At 40.2% G+C, this 16,168-nt stretch overlaps 1 protein-coding gene across 1 annotated transcript; it reads right to left on the bottom strand.

Annotated features, from left to right (window-relative positions):
• Window positions 1-608: 608 nt before the first annotated feature.
• On the bottom strand, window positions 609-9,125 carry LOC149280610 (cysteine and histidine-rich domain-containing protein 1-like). The gene is made up of 11 exons (XM_089500324.1): window positions 9,062-9,125; window positions 6,714-6,763; window positions 6,557-6,613; window positions 5,659-5,819; window positions 5,460-5,563; window positions 4,716-4,774; window positions 3,698-3,768; window positions 2,264-2,369; window positions 1,872-1,991; window positions 1,146-1,208; window positions 609-764 (listed from the first exon to the last, which is right to left on the bottom strand). Exons 1-11 carry the CDS (start codon window positions 9,123-9,125, stop codon window positions 609-611), a joined length of 1,011 nt encoding a protein of 336 aa, XP_089356450.1.
• Window positions 9,126-16,168: the final 7,043 nt, after the last annotated feature.

Below are 16,168 nucleotides of genomic sequence, written 5' to 3'. Positions count from 1 at the left end.
AATTGTCCCTCCCTGACCTCCGTTTCTCAGCATCGTTTTAGCGGCGCGTCCTATGTGTCCTCGGCCTGCTCTGTAGAAAGATCCGATAGCAAATACCACCTCTCTAGTGATGGGGCCAAGAATATTCCCAATTAGGAGGCCATGGCACGGTTCTTCACAAGGACCTTGTATCCAAAACGCCGGATAAAACCTGGAGGTCTGTGAATCAACCTCACGATGTCTCCCAACATAATCTAAAGAGTCTAATAAACCAGAAACAATGATAGCGTTGGGTTGGGTTCATTCCTGATGTTAATGTAGAAGTCTACACTAACATATGGATAGATTTACTAGATTTCATAGTTATATGGGTTTTCAAAATGTAAGAATTCTAACCATAAAAGAGCCCGTCGGAAGTTTAGATACATCGGGGATACAAACGGAATGTACTCTTAACACCGGATGCCCAGTGTGCTCTCCAGTTACGACGCGGGGCCACATCCAAATGTGAGGTTTCAAAATCCAAGGAATAGATATCTAGGTTTACCAAGAAAGAAAAAAGTGACTTTATAAAGAAAGGCTATCGCTTCATCCTCTCGTAGCAGTTTCTGTCTCTCCAAGCATTGGGGTTATTCTTGACCGTCCGAAGCTGCGCTCTCTTTTGTCTCCGGTGTGACGGTTTGAGGTAGTTCTAGTCTCGCCCAAGACATCGGTTCAGCTTTTTTCAAGAAAATCTCAACCTTTGTAGCAGTCAATGTGACGTAACTTTTTTCAACATCAATTACCTAAAATTGTAGAAATAAAATATATAAAGAATAGATTTTACTTAGTCAGCAACTTAGCAGGGATGGCTTGGTGTAAATAAGAAGACATGATGCCTTTTTCTCTTAGCATAACCGTAGGAATACTACAAAAATGGACCTGACTTCCAGCTATTAACACAGTTTAATAGTTTATTTACTGTACTAAAAAGTAAAACGAAGGATCTGAGAAAAGTGTTAATATAAGTTTATTGTTTTACAAGGCGCCATCGTATTCCGTAGCGCTGTTAATGCGGTTGATAGCGAGACTTTGCAAACAATCGTAAATTACAGGCCACATTTAGCCAATATAATTCCTGATATATTCATCTTGTGAAGGAGAAAAAGACGTTACAGGACACTTACCCCCCATAACTTTAAATTCTGCTGAAATTCTTTCTCACCATCAAATACTATCTGGATGTTCACCTAAAGAGAAGAGTACATGGCCGTGTATTATATCATATGACAGAAGTTTTAATACATGCAATTCAGGAGTAAGGTTAGTAGAAGTGGTGCAATCACCAGAGCCACTCCGTGGGTTGCTGTGAGGACTCTTTTTGAGAAGTTCACTTTAAATATAAACCACCCAATAAGCTGAAGGGAGGAGAAAAAAAAAAAAAAAAAAAAAAAAAAAAGACAAATTCTAGGCTACTGGGTCAGCCAGCTTGTTAACAAAAGGCTCTAAATCAATATTACAGATACTGATGAGTATTTTATCAACATACAGACATGAAAAATAGAGATAAAAAGGAATATAACAAAGCCGTCTGGAAACAGATCGATAAGAACTCTTTTCCCACCCCAAAGAGCGCTCTCATCCACATTGAAACCCGTGCATCAGCGGATGCCAAGCATGCGTTTCTCCGAAACGGAGGGATATATCACAGCCACCTTTCTAACATATGCGTAGGAGTTTACCTCTAGGACAATAACATTCGGATACAAGCTGTGAGATCTGCCCTTAGAGAAAACGTAATCCATCCATTTATGGACAGTTTGAGAAGAATGCATTGATGTTATATTCCGCAGGACATGCAGCCTTGGCTTTTTTGCTGTAATGAACACACCGATTGACCCGTTGCCACTTACCAGTGTACGGTTTGCATCTACAAAGCTTAGCTCTGGCATGGAATTCTTTGCGTAGATTGATATGGTGACAGCGCCTCCGGTTTGGTGCCAGTCATGCCTACATGGAACCACTTTCTTACCCTATAAAAGACATTCATTAGTGGTCAATATTTCCTTTGCCATGTTACTTGATTTGACATATATATATATATATATATATATATATATTTAAAAAAGTTATCTATGAGCCAAACCATGTTTCATGTAAAAATAAATCTAGTTTATTTTCCATAAACTGCAGCATCTGCCGGGGTCAAAAGCCACTATAGCGTGGTCAATATTTCTAGCTGGTTTCGGCATTTACTATATTTAAGTGCGATACATAACACGGGGTAAAAAGTCATAACACTTACATCATCTTTCTTAACCCATAAATGTGAACCTGCTGAACACCCTTCTTGAGACAAAAATGTATTAAAATCAGAGGTTTTCCTCTTGCAGCAGCTCCAATACTTCATTCTACAGAAGAGAAAGAAATAACGACAAATGAAGGCTTGATAACATTGACTCATATTAAATCGGCCTCGCAAGGCAGAGTAGCAGCAGATTGTGGATGTTGTTAAACATTTGACATGTTTTCAGAAATACTATCATTCATGAACTAATGTGACAAGTTGCCTAATAAACACCAAAAAAGAAAAAAGAAAACTTGTATGCACAAAAACCACCAACCGTCTCACCGTTTTAGCTAATATTCTAAGCCAGGGGTCGACATATTTGGTTTGGATCTAGAAGCCAGCCTTTTTTTGTTCTTCCCCAATCATTTTTTTATTTTCATTCATGCAACATGCATTACGCGAACCCGCTATATCTCGCCCGCGCAGGGAAGCAGAGGGTGCAGGATTCTTGATGGCAGCCCTGCAAAACGGGATTTATCGTGCCTTGTCCTAACCCATTTTAACAGCGAGACCCACATTGAACACGTTTTAAAATGTGTGTAAAAATGCACTTTTATTAAGCGAGACGAACGGCGTCTTAGAGGGAATACGATAACATTATATAAATATATGGAGGGCCGATATAAAGAGCTCTGCAGTGACCCGTTCATTAACAGAAACGTACAAAGAACAAGAGGTCGTCCTCTGAGACTGGAAGAGCAGAGATTTCATAGACGACAAAGGAAGGGATTCTTTACAGTGAGGACCATAAAGATACGGAATTCACTGTCAAGAGAGGTGGTTCTATCAGATACAACGGATGCCTTCAAAAAGGGTCTGGATATCAACTTAAACACCTCATTAGTATGAAATTTAAGGCTAACATTTCTGTACTGCATATAAGCCTCCTGATGAAATTCAGTCTTTGTTAGTTCTACGTGGTATCTGCTATAAATGTCAGCCCCAGAGAATTCGCCACATGCTGTTGTAAGCCATCACCCGCAACTAAAGAGTTTATTCACTTAACCAGTTATCAAGTTAGAAGGAATCTGTGCTATGGACTGTTTCATACCTTTCACTAATATTGAAGCAATAATTAAAATTAGTCGTTAAAAATATCACTTGTGATGCAATTTATTTTTTTTTTGTAATTAACATTTTATTAAGGTCCAAAATTGTAGCACATTGTTATAAGAAAATGGTCATGCAACATGAGAAATACATTATACCGTAGCATGTTGAGATATCCAAATCGTCACACATTGAAGGCCAAAAAATAACCAAAGTAAGGTTCTGTATGTGCTGGTGTATGATAAAGGTACGATACATCACATATAGTAGACATAATGGAACAGTTGCATAGTGGAATACAAGATTTTGTGATGCTATTTCTACAAACAAGACACATACCCTTCATGAAAAATAGGAACACCGGCGTGGTATCGGCAGATTTCCTCATTGGTCTGTGGTCCAGCAAAAGTCTACATTAAAAACAGGAAAGTACAAGGAATAACCGCATGATCTAAATTACCGTATTGGCGCGAATATAGGCCGCACTTTTTCCCCCCACTTTAGGGTGCGGCCTATAATCAGGGTCTAGCGCCCGGGCAGGCAGCGGGGTTAGGATACAGATCCCCCGCAGCGGTGCAGGGGACCCGTATTCTACACGGGAAGTTGTCTAAGTGCATCGTGCGGACGGTCACCGGCTGCGGAGGTTGTTTACCCGCATCGCCGCAGCCGGTGACCGTCCGCACGATGAGTTTTACCTCTGCCCCCAAGACTTACCAGACCAGATTCCTGGGGGGTGGAGAGGACAGTGGCACCATATCTCGGGGGGACGACGACGACAGAGTGGCAGCATGTTTTTTTGATGCTTTTTTAAAGAAAAAAAACTTTCTTTAAAAAAGCACCAAACTTTTAGGGTGCGGCCTATATACGGGGGCGGCCTATATCCGAGCCAATATAATAGACTTCTGCACTCTGATTCGTACAAGTTTACCTTTTTCTTTTTTTTTTTTTTTTTTTTTTAACGGAAGACTAAAAAAGAAGCCAGAATTACAAGATGCAAAAAAAAGGAAAACTGACACGGTCGGCCGAGAAGGTAGGGAGACAGTCAGAGGGAGCATGAGAGAGTGAATGAGGGTGTAGGAGAACATGAAGACAACGAATTTTGTTTCCATAAAATGACCTCAGATTTCCGTCCAAACCGAAAGAGCAGGAAACAAAATCTATTGTCCGAAAACTAATGCAAACTAATACAAAAAAAATGCATCTAAATCTTTCGGTCCATTTGCCCAGCTTTTACTATAAAGGTCGTCTTGTGGGAACATGAACGTATTCCAGCAGTACTACTCGATTCTCTAAAGTATATGGGCGTATTATTTTATACAGCGTCATAAGCCGCAGCGCTGTACAATGACATACACACCTTTAAACAACCTGCATTTTTACAGGGGGTTCCAGCCTTAATTTCTCCCGTATCTTCCTCTACACACAGAATGGGGGGGAGGAGAGAAAAAAATAAATAAAAAATTATCCATTTGGAAAAACAAATTATTATGATTCAGACTTTCCCAAGAAAATAAGTGTAGAAAAGCCCCAATAAGTCAACGGAGTGGATCACAATGTTGTTGCAAAAATTTAATTAGCTGATTTATGGTGCACCAAAAGACCAGTGCCATCAATACTTTAAGCTCACGTTTCTGATGTCAGGCATTATTGGGGTTTATTCACTAAATAGTGCAGGTGAGTTTGCAGTTTTATCTCACTGCACTTTTCACCATGAGGCGCTTGACATGAAAGCACAATTGTGTTTCCAACTCTGGCTTTAGTAAATAAATCCCATTACATAAAATTTGCTAGACACGAACAATGATGGAGTTTGGCTCGGTGGGAGGTTCAGTTCTAGTTAAATCTCACACTAGTTATAAAAAAAATAATAGCATCTACACTTTATTATTAAAAAGCAAATTAATAACACTCAAAGTTCTGAAATGACACTTTAGGTAACAAGTTTACCTTTCAGTAAAGGTAAAGCTAGCACCAGTTCCTATTCCGGACACAAACCGTGTACTCTTCGAATTAAATGCAGGGAAGATCAGAGAGACCAGACTTCCCAGGCATTCCGCTCTCGTTCCATTCAAAAATCTAGATAAAAAGGTCCCTCCTTTACCTGCTGCTTCTGGCTCATTTTCTGTAGACAGTCTGAGTTTCTCCAAGGCTTGTTTCAGCGATGCAGACACCTTGAGCTGTAAGCGCACCAAGGGCTCATCTGGACTAAAACACGGACACATTTATTAGGAGTGTGATAGGTAGATATGTTTTATTGAAACATACTCACGCTATACGTACAGTTCTCTCTTTCTACTTACCTAGGCCGTTTTATAGATTCAAATGGCTTTGGTGCTTGAATGATATGCTCATTAAATTTGGGTTTTAAGTCAGCCAATTCTTTTTTTTCTGATGTGGTTTTGACTTCAGGTTTTACAGGCTCCGGAGGTTTCTCATTACTGTGGGGTCCTTTTGTACAGCCCTATGTAAATAAAATAGACATATGTTCACATGTAAATACTAGATACTTAATTATTCATCCTCCAAAGTGAAGATACCATAGCATATCTTCTAACATCAAAGGGCTTCATTTAATAAATAGGGAGTTGTAAGAAGATGAAAGCACAGCTTTCCTTAACTCCATTTTGCATTATAAACAGACAACCCTAGTGGGCTTCTGCTCCAATAGCTAGGACGGCCCTGTATAAAGCATTTTGAATCAGTAAAAATTCTTAAGTGACTCCACAGATTCAATAATGTATCATGCAGGCCAGCTAAGGCCTTCTTGCAGGATCCTCAGCCTGTTTACAGGTCACTACTATAATCATGGGAACGAGGCACTAACTTTTTGCTTAGAAACATGACAGCTAACCTACACGAGTGGATCCAATGTGGTCTTCGCTGTATTACAGGGTATTCAGATGATATGATTATAGTAGGACTTTCTAAAGTGACAAGCCTCATATCTGCTGAACGAACTTTAAAGAGAAGAAAGCAGCCCCAACACCGACTATAAAAATATACACAAGGGAACACTTATCTAAAATTGAGGTGACGCATAAGAATTCTCTAAATTAAAATATCAGGCGCATAGAATTTGACTCTTAAAAGCTGTACATCAGCCGAAAGTATATTTAACCCAATAAGCTGGCAAAATCAGGAAGCCTCTCTGTTGCATTGAACGCCCAGATGGAATGCAGGTAGACACAAAGCACTTACCGCAATACTCAAGAAATCTGAGAAATCAGTGGTTCGTCTCTTACAGCACGACCAACCCTGCGTGTTAAGAAAGAGACAGGTCAAAACAGGCTCACGTTCCTCAGGTCTTTCAAAATTTAACATGACATTCACAGTTAACGTTTCGCATCTTACCAACCTTTAAGGCATCGTGGAAAACTGGCACTCCAGGGTGGTAAGTACACAAATCTAGAAAAAAGCCATAGGGGAAAAGTTTACAATACAGCACACCAGTTCATTACACTAATATATCTACAAGGAGACCATTATTACAGCTGGGTGAGCCAGAAGGGTGACATTAGACTCAAGTCCAATGTCCGGCTCAGCCGGGCTCACGAAACATGGAAGCACGGGCAGACTTAAAATTCACCTCCATGCCTTCAGGTCCTCACATGCTTGCAAGAAGTTGTTACGTAAAAAGGCAAGCACAGATATCATTGGGGGCAGCTGCCGATCAGACTGGGTGACGGCCGAATCACCACAAAAGAGCTAAACTTGTACAATAGGTAGAAGCCTAAAAACCCCCCAACTTTATTAAAATTGAAAATAACGCGTTAAGGTGTAATAGATTATTATTCGACCCGTATAGATTTCAGTGTAAGAAGAGTGATACAGAAGTGTCCATGACATGATCTGGCAGGATAGGTTGTATGCTCTCTCAATATGTGGGTGAGCATTTAAAGTTGGGCTAAATGGAATGCCATTTATAATGCGACTTTTAGCACGGCGAGGCACAACCATGAGGCACACCAACAGAGAGCAATGGGGGAGGGAGAGGGAGAGAGAGGGAGAGTGAGAGAAAGAGAGAGAGAGGTACCAGACAAATGGCAGGCTATGAACCAAGGGAGAGATAGAATGAAGGACTTGTAGGAGAAGTGTGGACGACATTTTCTAAAGCGATTGGTCCAAATTAACCTTCAGCCCCACGGCATCTCTGGAGATGTCTTAATGGCATATCTGAAACACTTTTACTAAATAATCTTCACTTCTGCCTCCTAAACCATGCCTTGCAAAACCCAGAGCGTCAGGCTGCCGCTGCGCCTAGGACTAGGGTTTCATCTGTTGGACAAACACTGGCTCTATCCACCATCATGGACACATTAGCAGGGCTGCAACTCCCAACTCTTTCTGAAGCACTCTAAACATCATGAATATTACTGCTGCATGCACGATCGTTGGTTACCCTTTGAGCACCCGTTAGGCAAGAATGTATCCCAACTATGGCTGGCCTTTTCCATGTGGCCCTTGGGTGGGATCTGTGAGTATAATATTCAGTTATATTCCTGCATAAACATGGAGGATCATACCCAGGACTTTAAGTGGACACTCCGGCCATCATATACATGCAACAGCATACGATGGCTGCACAGTCCCTTTTCGGTTTTCGTGACGTCTCTCTTTCAAGCGCATAAGGGGATTCTACGAAATCCTTCGATATGCATTTGCTCCCTTCCCCACCCTCCAGTTTTTCTTTTCTGTGGATAAGAGATACTTACCTCCAGCCAGCTCCAGCGGTGGCATTAGTGCTTGCATTGAGTGCTTTCCTGTTAACGATTAGCTGCTTCACACGGCCAAGAATCGTTAAAGCGCAGGTGAGCTGGTCAGCTATCTCAGATATGTGTTTTTCCAGTTAACTTGGTTTTATAAATGGCCAAAGCCAAAAGAACATATTATAGTCTGCCTGAACAACCTGGAGTAAGAATTACACGACAACACTGATGGGCTAAACACTAAAAGGAGAGTTGACGGAAGCGTTTGCTATACATTCCTCACTATGAAAGTCAATCCTCAAACTTGGCCCTGTATAATGTATAATGAAATCCTCGAGATCTCTTCAAAGTCTTCTCACCCATCAAACTACGCATTATAAAGGACCAGTTCAACCTTGCTGGTGAAAGGCAACAGTGTTGGCCCTTCACAATGGATGGTGAAAGATGCAAAACCACAACGCTCCCTTTAACGAACAGAAAAAGGGTAAGAAAAACAAAAACAGGACTGAGATTTGTAGCGCACTTCATTTCTCAACGAGGGGTTTACGCCTCAGCACATTGTAGCCGGGATTACGTTACTTGTAATTAGTAATTAAGGTGTATGATGTACCATCCATGGTCCATTCTCGCTCTCTTTAGATTTCATGATGACCAACAGTCCCTATGACAACTCTTACAGACACCATTGTGTTATTTTACTTAAAATACTACTATGAATTTGATGAATTTGAGAGAACCCTTGTGAAATATTAAACGTTTCTTGCAAGGAGATGATGTAGGTTGGAACCCCCCATTCATATGATATACACATAGTACATCAGACACTTTTTAGTAAATAAGGGCATTTATTAACCTTATCAGACATTAACACTTAAACATAAAGGCCCAGAGCCAACAGGGTGAGGCACCTGCATCACACAGTTTTGTGAGGCAAACTAAAGCCCCTTATGGGGATGGGTTTGACAGGATTTTATACACAGCATGTCCTCTAACTCACCCTCGTTATTGCATTCCGGGTCATAGCGTTGCCCACATCCTCGGTTGTAGCAAAGCACGGACATGTTTATGGCCTGATCGTATAACGCAAAGCTAACGAATGTCACACAATAGCGCTAGAACCGCAAAAACACAAACGCGCCGCCTCAGGCTCAGACGCCGGGAACAAACTGTTCAGACAGAGTGTTCCTTCCGGAATCCGTCGGACAGTTCTCGGGAACTTTCGCGAACCTTCCGAGCATGCGCAGTGAAACTGACCTATGCCGGGCGCTTGCGTAATTCTCACATACTGCCGAGAGCCTGCACGCATGCGCAGATCGTACCATCAGAGGCCGGCGCGTGTTACCTTTTTGCTGCGCATGCGCAGTGAAACTGACCTATGCCGGGCGCTTGCGTAATTCTGACATACTGCCGAGAGCCTGCACGCATGCGCAGATCGTACCATCAGAGGCCGGCGCGTTACCTTTTTGCTGCGCATGCGCAGCTCGTACCATCAAAGGCTAGCGCGTTACCTTTTGCTGCGCATGCGCAGGATGTGTGCGTGCGGTAGTCGCTTATAAGTAGATGTGTGGCGTGGTTTGGTGCCGTTTATGTCTGAGGGTCTAATCTGTGCCTATAGAAGGGGAATCAAAGAATATGGCATAATTCCATAAATACAGTCGGTAGTGAAGTTGAGGGGTAGCGGGACCTGTTGGATTTACCACGTATTTTAGTACTTTGTAAGCCCACAAGGGCAAGGCCCTCTGCTCCTTGTGCACTAGCATGTTTTAATATTGTAAAATTGTGTACTGATATTGCGTTAACGATACTTTTCACCCTCTTGCTAGTGTAATCGTGCAAATGAAACTGCTGATGCCTGACTAAAATGTAAAGTAGTTTTTGGCGCCACAGGCTGAGTGTCTAAGGTTTTTTTTTTTACTTAAAACCGTTAATTCGCAAAACTAGAAAAGGCTCTTTTAGATAAACGTGCTACTGTTTAGCACAAAGTAAAATTTAAGCACAGAAATCGGATTTTTTTCCTCTTATTGCAGAAAGTGAGACATTTTGAAAAAAATATTCTCCACTTGTAGGTTAGGATTGATTTCTAATACGCCATGTCTACTAATGTGAAGTGAAAAGAAATATTGAAAAAAATATTTGTCCCATTAAAAGCAAATATTCTGATATTTTGACCTGGAAAAGTTGTTTTTTCTGATGGCAATGTATGAACAGGATTTTTTTTATTTTAAAAGAGCTGAATTTATTCATTTTTCTAAAAAAAACAAACCAAAAAACTTTGATCGTGGTTGTCCTGGATTAATACTTAACTGTAGCTTTAAATATACCATCGCTCTAAAATAGCTGCTATGCAGTCTTGAATTTGTTGGCATATAGTGTTTATAGCGTTGTTTTATATATCACTATCATTCTGCAGCACTGTACAAGGGGTAAACAGGACATGGCAAGTATTTCATAACACAACAATTTGAATTACTGATTTATACATCCCCTTTTATATACAATAAATTAAGCTGTAAGTACTTTCTAGTGCTTTGGAAATAAAATATAAGTGAATCCATTGTATTTAACCACCTTGCAACTATATAGATGTACCAATTTCTCTTTTTTTATTATTGAAAAAATATAAAAGACATACAATAAACTACCATTGAAAGATACAATAAACAGTATACAGAAACAATAAGTATACATACAAATATATTTAGACATATAGAGGGGTTTCATACAATTGCTTAAACGGAGCTGGTTATATAACTGTTAGTTGGAGTTACTCTCTCCTAACTCTTTTAGCTCCTTATTTTATCTAATATTCACAGAGGAGCTTCTCCGTTAGATTGAGCATCTAATCTGCATAAATTTGTCCTCTATATAGAAAGCCCCCCTAAAACATATATAGGACATTCATGGCGCGGGCAGAGGTTAATAGTTATATATAAACGAATTAAGTGGCAAAATTTTGCACCAATATGGTCAAAACACAACTTTAGTAAGGAGTTAAACCAATAGAGAAACCCATATTTTTATGGAGACTATAATTGAAGCTGTATAGGAATCAAGAGATTCTCTCAAAGAATCACACCTGGTACTTCTATTATTTTGAGCCAGTGATCCCATGTTTGAAAAGATCTATACGAATTTAAGAGGCCAGCTAATTGCTCTTTCCATTCTAACTTGGAAGAGAAGTTGTTTATAAAAATATCTCCAAATGAACGGAGAGGGAGTTTTCCAATTTCTATTATTACAATCTTCATTGCTACTAGGCAGTGTGTTAATAATAATTTGTCTCTGTTTTTTTTGATTCGGCCAGTTTAGATGGAGTAGTGCTATTTCTGGTGTTTTTCTGAATTAAATTTTTGTTAGAGATTCTAATAGATCAAAGAGTCTGGTCCAAACACGGCTAATTCCTTCACATTTCCACCATATATGAAGATAAGTACCCTCTTATTACACCTCCAACATGTAGAAAGACAGGAGGGAAACATTTTTTTTTTTTAGCTTAGAGGGAACCAGGTACCACCTGTTAGCGACTTTATATTGAGTCTCCAATAGGGTTATACAGTAAAGTTTAGAACCATTCTGTTCGGTTCCTTTTCCCAAATTTTTATACAAGGAGGATCTAAGGTTGTATCCCATTCTCGTATTAGTTTAAGGGCTTTAGATGTTACACGGACTACTTTATTTGAATTAAAGTTTTCTCTTAAACTCTCTGTCTGTGGAGTACTTTTTATTAATGAGCTACTAAGGATATTTTTTATTCTTAAATATTTAAAAATCTCTTGGTGGGAGTTTGAAAAATGTTTAATTACACCATCTGTGCTCAGTTGGTCAATATGCTTTAAACCTTGGAGCTTCCATCTTTTTATGTCAAGGTCCTCCGTATTAAATGCCAGGACATCTAGGCGGTGGAAGTTTATCTATTTTCCACTTTTTTTTTATTTTCCCAAATGGGAATCAGTTGACCTAAAATTAGACTTCCTCTAATATTCTCTTTTATGTATTTTAAACCACGGTTGTTCCAGATCAAGGAGTCTAAAGGTATTCCTCCGCCTAGAGCTTCCTCTATTATTTCATACCATCCTTCTTCTTTAACTTGATTTAATTGAGATCTATATATGTGGACAATCATGTTGACTAGGTAGAGATTTCTTATACTCGGGAAAGAAGTACCTCCTAAATTAGGTTTTTGGATTAATACATTCTTTTAATCTATTTCTTTTTCCCCTCCAAATAAAATTTTAAAAACTTCTTTGAATCAAAGAAAGCCATTGATCGGAAGCTTTTAAAGGTAACATTTGAAACAAGTATGACTACTTTGGTATGATATAGGCATTAATTAAGTTAATTCTACCCCACCAGGATAATTCTATACACTGCCATTCTTTCAAGTGTCTGTGTCTTTCATCGATTTTAAGAAATTAATTTCCATAAGTCTTTTAGTATCCGAAGAGATAAGGATACCCAAATATTTAACTTCCCGTTTTGCCCAGGTAAAGTCATACTGTTGCTTTATTGCTTCTTTAGTATCTTTATCTAGATTTTTTCCCAAAAGAACAGTCTTAGATGTATTGACTTTATAATTTGAAACCTTACTATAACTGTTTGATTTTTGTCATCAAATGTGTAAGAGATTCGACCGGGTCAGTTAGCGTAATTAGTACATCATCTGCATACATATTTAATTTTAAACTATTAGTTCTATTTTGGAATCCTTTTATCTTATCGTTTCTTCTGATATTTATAGCTAGAGGTTCCATTGAGATAATAGAGGTGATAATGGACATCCTTGACTGGTGCCATTTCGTAGATGAAACCATGGAGAGCACAAATTTGGGCCTACTATTCTAGCTGAGGACTCTAGACACATAGAAAAAATTGCTCTGTGCATCCATCCGTGTATTCCATTTTTTAGCAGTACCAGGTTTAAAAATTTCCAACTGACCCGGTCGAATCCCTTTTCTGCATCTACCACAATAGTGAGCAGGGGAGTTTTCAAACTTTGATCCACTAGGGGGCGCTTGTGTTTTTGGTCGGTTTTTCAATTTGAAACATACAGAGAAAATAACTGATAGTGTAGTATGTCAAGCTGGGTTTTTATATAGAAAATGGTGTATATGCACTCACAATATGAATGAGATGATCAGGCCTTGTATATAAACCCACCACGATCCGTATGTGGAGTATACATGGAAAAAAACAAAAATATAGAGAACGCAATGGTGTAGTAACTCAGCAAAGTTCTGGCACGCCAGAACAGATGTACACTTACAGTTAACAACTGATGTGTCAGACGCATAGAAGTTTGGTTTCCTCGGTCCTTCCTGGTCACGTGCTGGTATGTGAAAGTTTGTATATGAACTGATCCACCACGAGTATATATAACTGAAATTTATTCTGGGCACATGCCCGGCTCGATAAGGTACACTATGTGTATAGGCTATACCTATACCGCGCTAAAAAACTGTTAAAAAACTGATTTAAAATATAATAAAATAACAAAAGTCCAAAGTATGGGGACGGGAGCTCTATCCGTCCTCTCTCGACGCGTTTCTCCTGTAATGCGGCTTCCTCAGGAGTGTTTCTTGTGTTGTTCCGTGGGTCTTTTTATCCGTGTGGGGGGCGCCATCTTGGGTCCCTGACGTCCGTACGTCTGACGTCAGTACGTATGACCGTCCTGGCGTTGTTCGTCATTCATCATTGTTTGGTCCAGCCTCCTCCGTCTGGTCCAGCCTCCTCCGTCCGTCCCTCTCGCGTGGCGATGGTTGAAGGTAGGTATCCGGTGGATAAATGAAGAAATAAAGGTTATCAAGATCGGGTGAAGAACCGATCCTCCCACTTGTGGTCTATGGATTCTGTTTCTATATTTTCATTTAAAATGACTTCTCATCATTTTGACCGGTACCTGAAGAAATCTACCACCGAAACTCTAATGTGGATATATTGTTGATAATTCAATTTTAATAAAAGCTGTATATCAAAACGAATAAAAATAAATTTGAAAGATTGAAACGATATACAAAAAAAAAAACTGAATAGAGTGTATAGTAGGAGAATGTATGTTTTGATGTCATTGGAAATTTTTTTTTCTAGGGAGTCCATTTCTTATGTTATGTATTTAAATAAATGAAATAAAACCATTTATTATATCTAAAAATTTATGTCTGTATCTAATTTGTTCAGGTGTGTGTTCAGATATATCTGTTGGTGTGTGGGTCCAAATGAGTGTTTTATCTATATAATATTAATTGGATTACAGATTCTTATTTTGTAAAAAATATTAGTGTGTTATTATTATTTCCGGTTTTTCGTATAGCTGATAATCTTTTAGGGATATATTGATTTTTAATGAGAAATGTATTGATCTATTGATCTGTTCGTATTCAAATGTGTGCTAAAATGTCTAGCTCCATGTTCAAGCCACCCTTTTTAAATGTTTTTAGTTTAAAAATCCACTCAGTTTCCCGTTTTGATGAATTTTCTATTGTATTGCCTTCTCTCCAATTGGGGGGACCCAATCTATACCCATCATTTTTACATTTTCTACAGAAAATTTCGAGCATGAATTACAGTGTCTTGGAACACTGTGTTTGGTGTTTTTGTTTCCTATGTGTTCCAGGATCCTTTCCTTCAGGGGTCTAGATGTCCTACTTGTGGACGCATCTATAATATCTATTATTCTTCTTGTGTTATATGTGGATGATCTACCCGGAACAAAACCAATTTGGTCTTTATGTACCGTATTGGCTCGAATATAGGCCGCACTTTTTCCCCCCACTTTAAGTCTTTAAAGTGGGGGTGCGGCCTATATTCGGGGTCTAGCGTCGGGCAGGCAGCGGGGTTAGGATACAGATCCCCCGCAGCGGTGCAAGGACCCGTATCCTACTCTCCGATACGCTCAGACAGCCTCCCCTGCCAGCACTTCCCACGGGGGGGTGCCGGCACGGGAGGTTGTCTGAGCGCATCGTGCGGACCGTCCGCACGATACGTTTTACCTCTGCCCCCCCCCCGACTTACGCGTATACAACTTCCGGTGCCGGCACATCCGGAGTCTGCTCCGGTAAGTCGGGGGGGGGCAGAGGAGGACAGTGGCAGCATATTCGGGGGGGGGAGGACAGTGGCAGCATATCTCGGGGGGGGGGGAGACAGAGTGGCATAATTTTTTTTTGGTGCTTTTTTAAAGAAAAAAACTTTTTCTTTAAAAAAGCACCAAACTTTTAGGGGGCGGCCTATATCCGAGCCAATACGGTATTATTGTATCTAGAATGGGCTTCATCCTCATAGCTAGAATTGAGGCAAATATTTTGACGTCCACATTAATTAAAGATATCGGATGATAATTTGTAATCATCGTGGGGAGTTTGCCTTTTAATATTGGTAAAATGTTGGCTCGCATCATCTCTGTAGGAAATCCACCTTTATCTACTGTATCATTAGACATGGTTGTTAGATCTGGCACTAGCTGTGGTCTAAAGACTTTAAAAAATAAATAGCTGTAGCCATCTGGACCCGGTGTCTTATAGTTCGCCAGTTTTTTAATTTCCTTATCTACTTCTTCCTCTGATATTTGTTTATTTAACCCCTTAACGACAATTGCCGGTCCTGGCACGACACGGAAAAGCATGTGCTTTACGACAATTGACGTGCCAGGACCGGCACGTCTTTAACGGGCGCAGAAAGCGATCTGTTTTCGCTTTCTGCACCCAAAAAATTTTGCTGAATGCCTCGACCTCGAGGCATTCAGCAACGCCGCAATCGGAACGAAGGGGCCATCTCTGGCCCCTCCACGGGGCGTCAACATCCGCCATACTTTGTATGGCGGCGGACGCCCGTTTTAAAAGCGTTTAGGAGGCGATCGACGATCGCCTCCCAAACTTAAATGGTGTCGCTGGAATGCCTCAATCAGGAGGCATCCAGCGACACCAAACACTTACCTTTCGATGGGCTGTGACCGCTCTGGAGAGCGGTCACAGCCGCAGCTGCCGATGATCTTCGCCATCAAGCAAGATGGCCGCTGCCCTGTAACAGGAACAACAAATTTTAAAAGTTCGCTAGATGGTCCAGACCATCTAGAGAACTTTGGCTCCACTTGCAGGTTGAATACAGGTACTGC

The sequence above is a fragment of the Sceloporus occidentalis genome, unplaced genomic scaffold, assembly GCF_023333645.1.
Source record: "Sceloporus occidentalis isolate IW3139 unplaced genomic scaffold, rSceOcc1.0.p SCAF_151, whole genome shotgun sequence".
NCBI classification, from domain to species: Eukaryota; Metazoa; Chordata; class Lepidosauria; order Squamata; family Phrynosomatidae; genus Sceloporus; species Sceloporus occidentalis.
This window is presented reverse-complemented; position numbering and strand designations above follow the sequence as displayed.

What these genes read in the sequence shown, in the direction of transcription:
- LOC149280610 (XM_089500324.1), bottom strand. Translation starts at nt 9,125, where the DNA reads ATGTCCGTGCTTTGCTACAACCGAGGATGTGGGCAACGCTATGACCCG. An exon ending in GAATCTATAAAACGGCCTAG is followed by an intron (nt 5,564 to 5,658) that starts GTAAGTAGAAAG and finishes TCCGTGTTTTAG; the next exon opens with TCCAGATGAGCCCTTGGTGC. An exon ending in TAGATGCAAACCGTACACTG is followed by an intron (nt 1,209 to 1,871) that starts GTAAGTGGCAAC and finishes TCTTCTCTTTAG; the next exon opens with GTGAACATCCAGATAGTATT.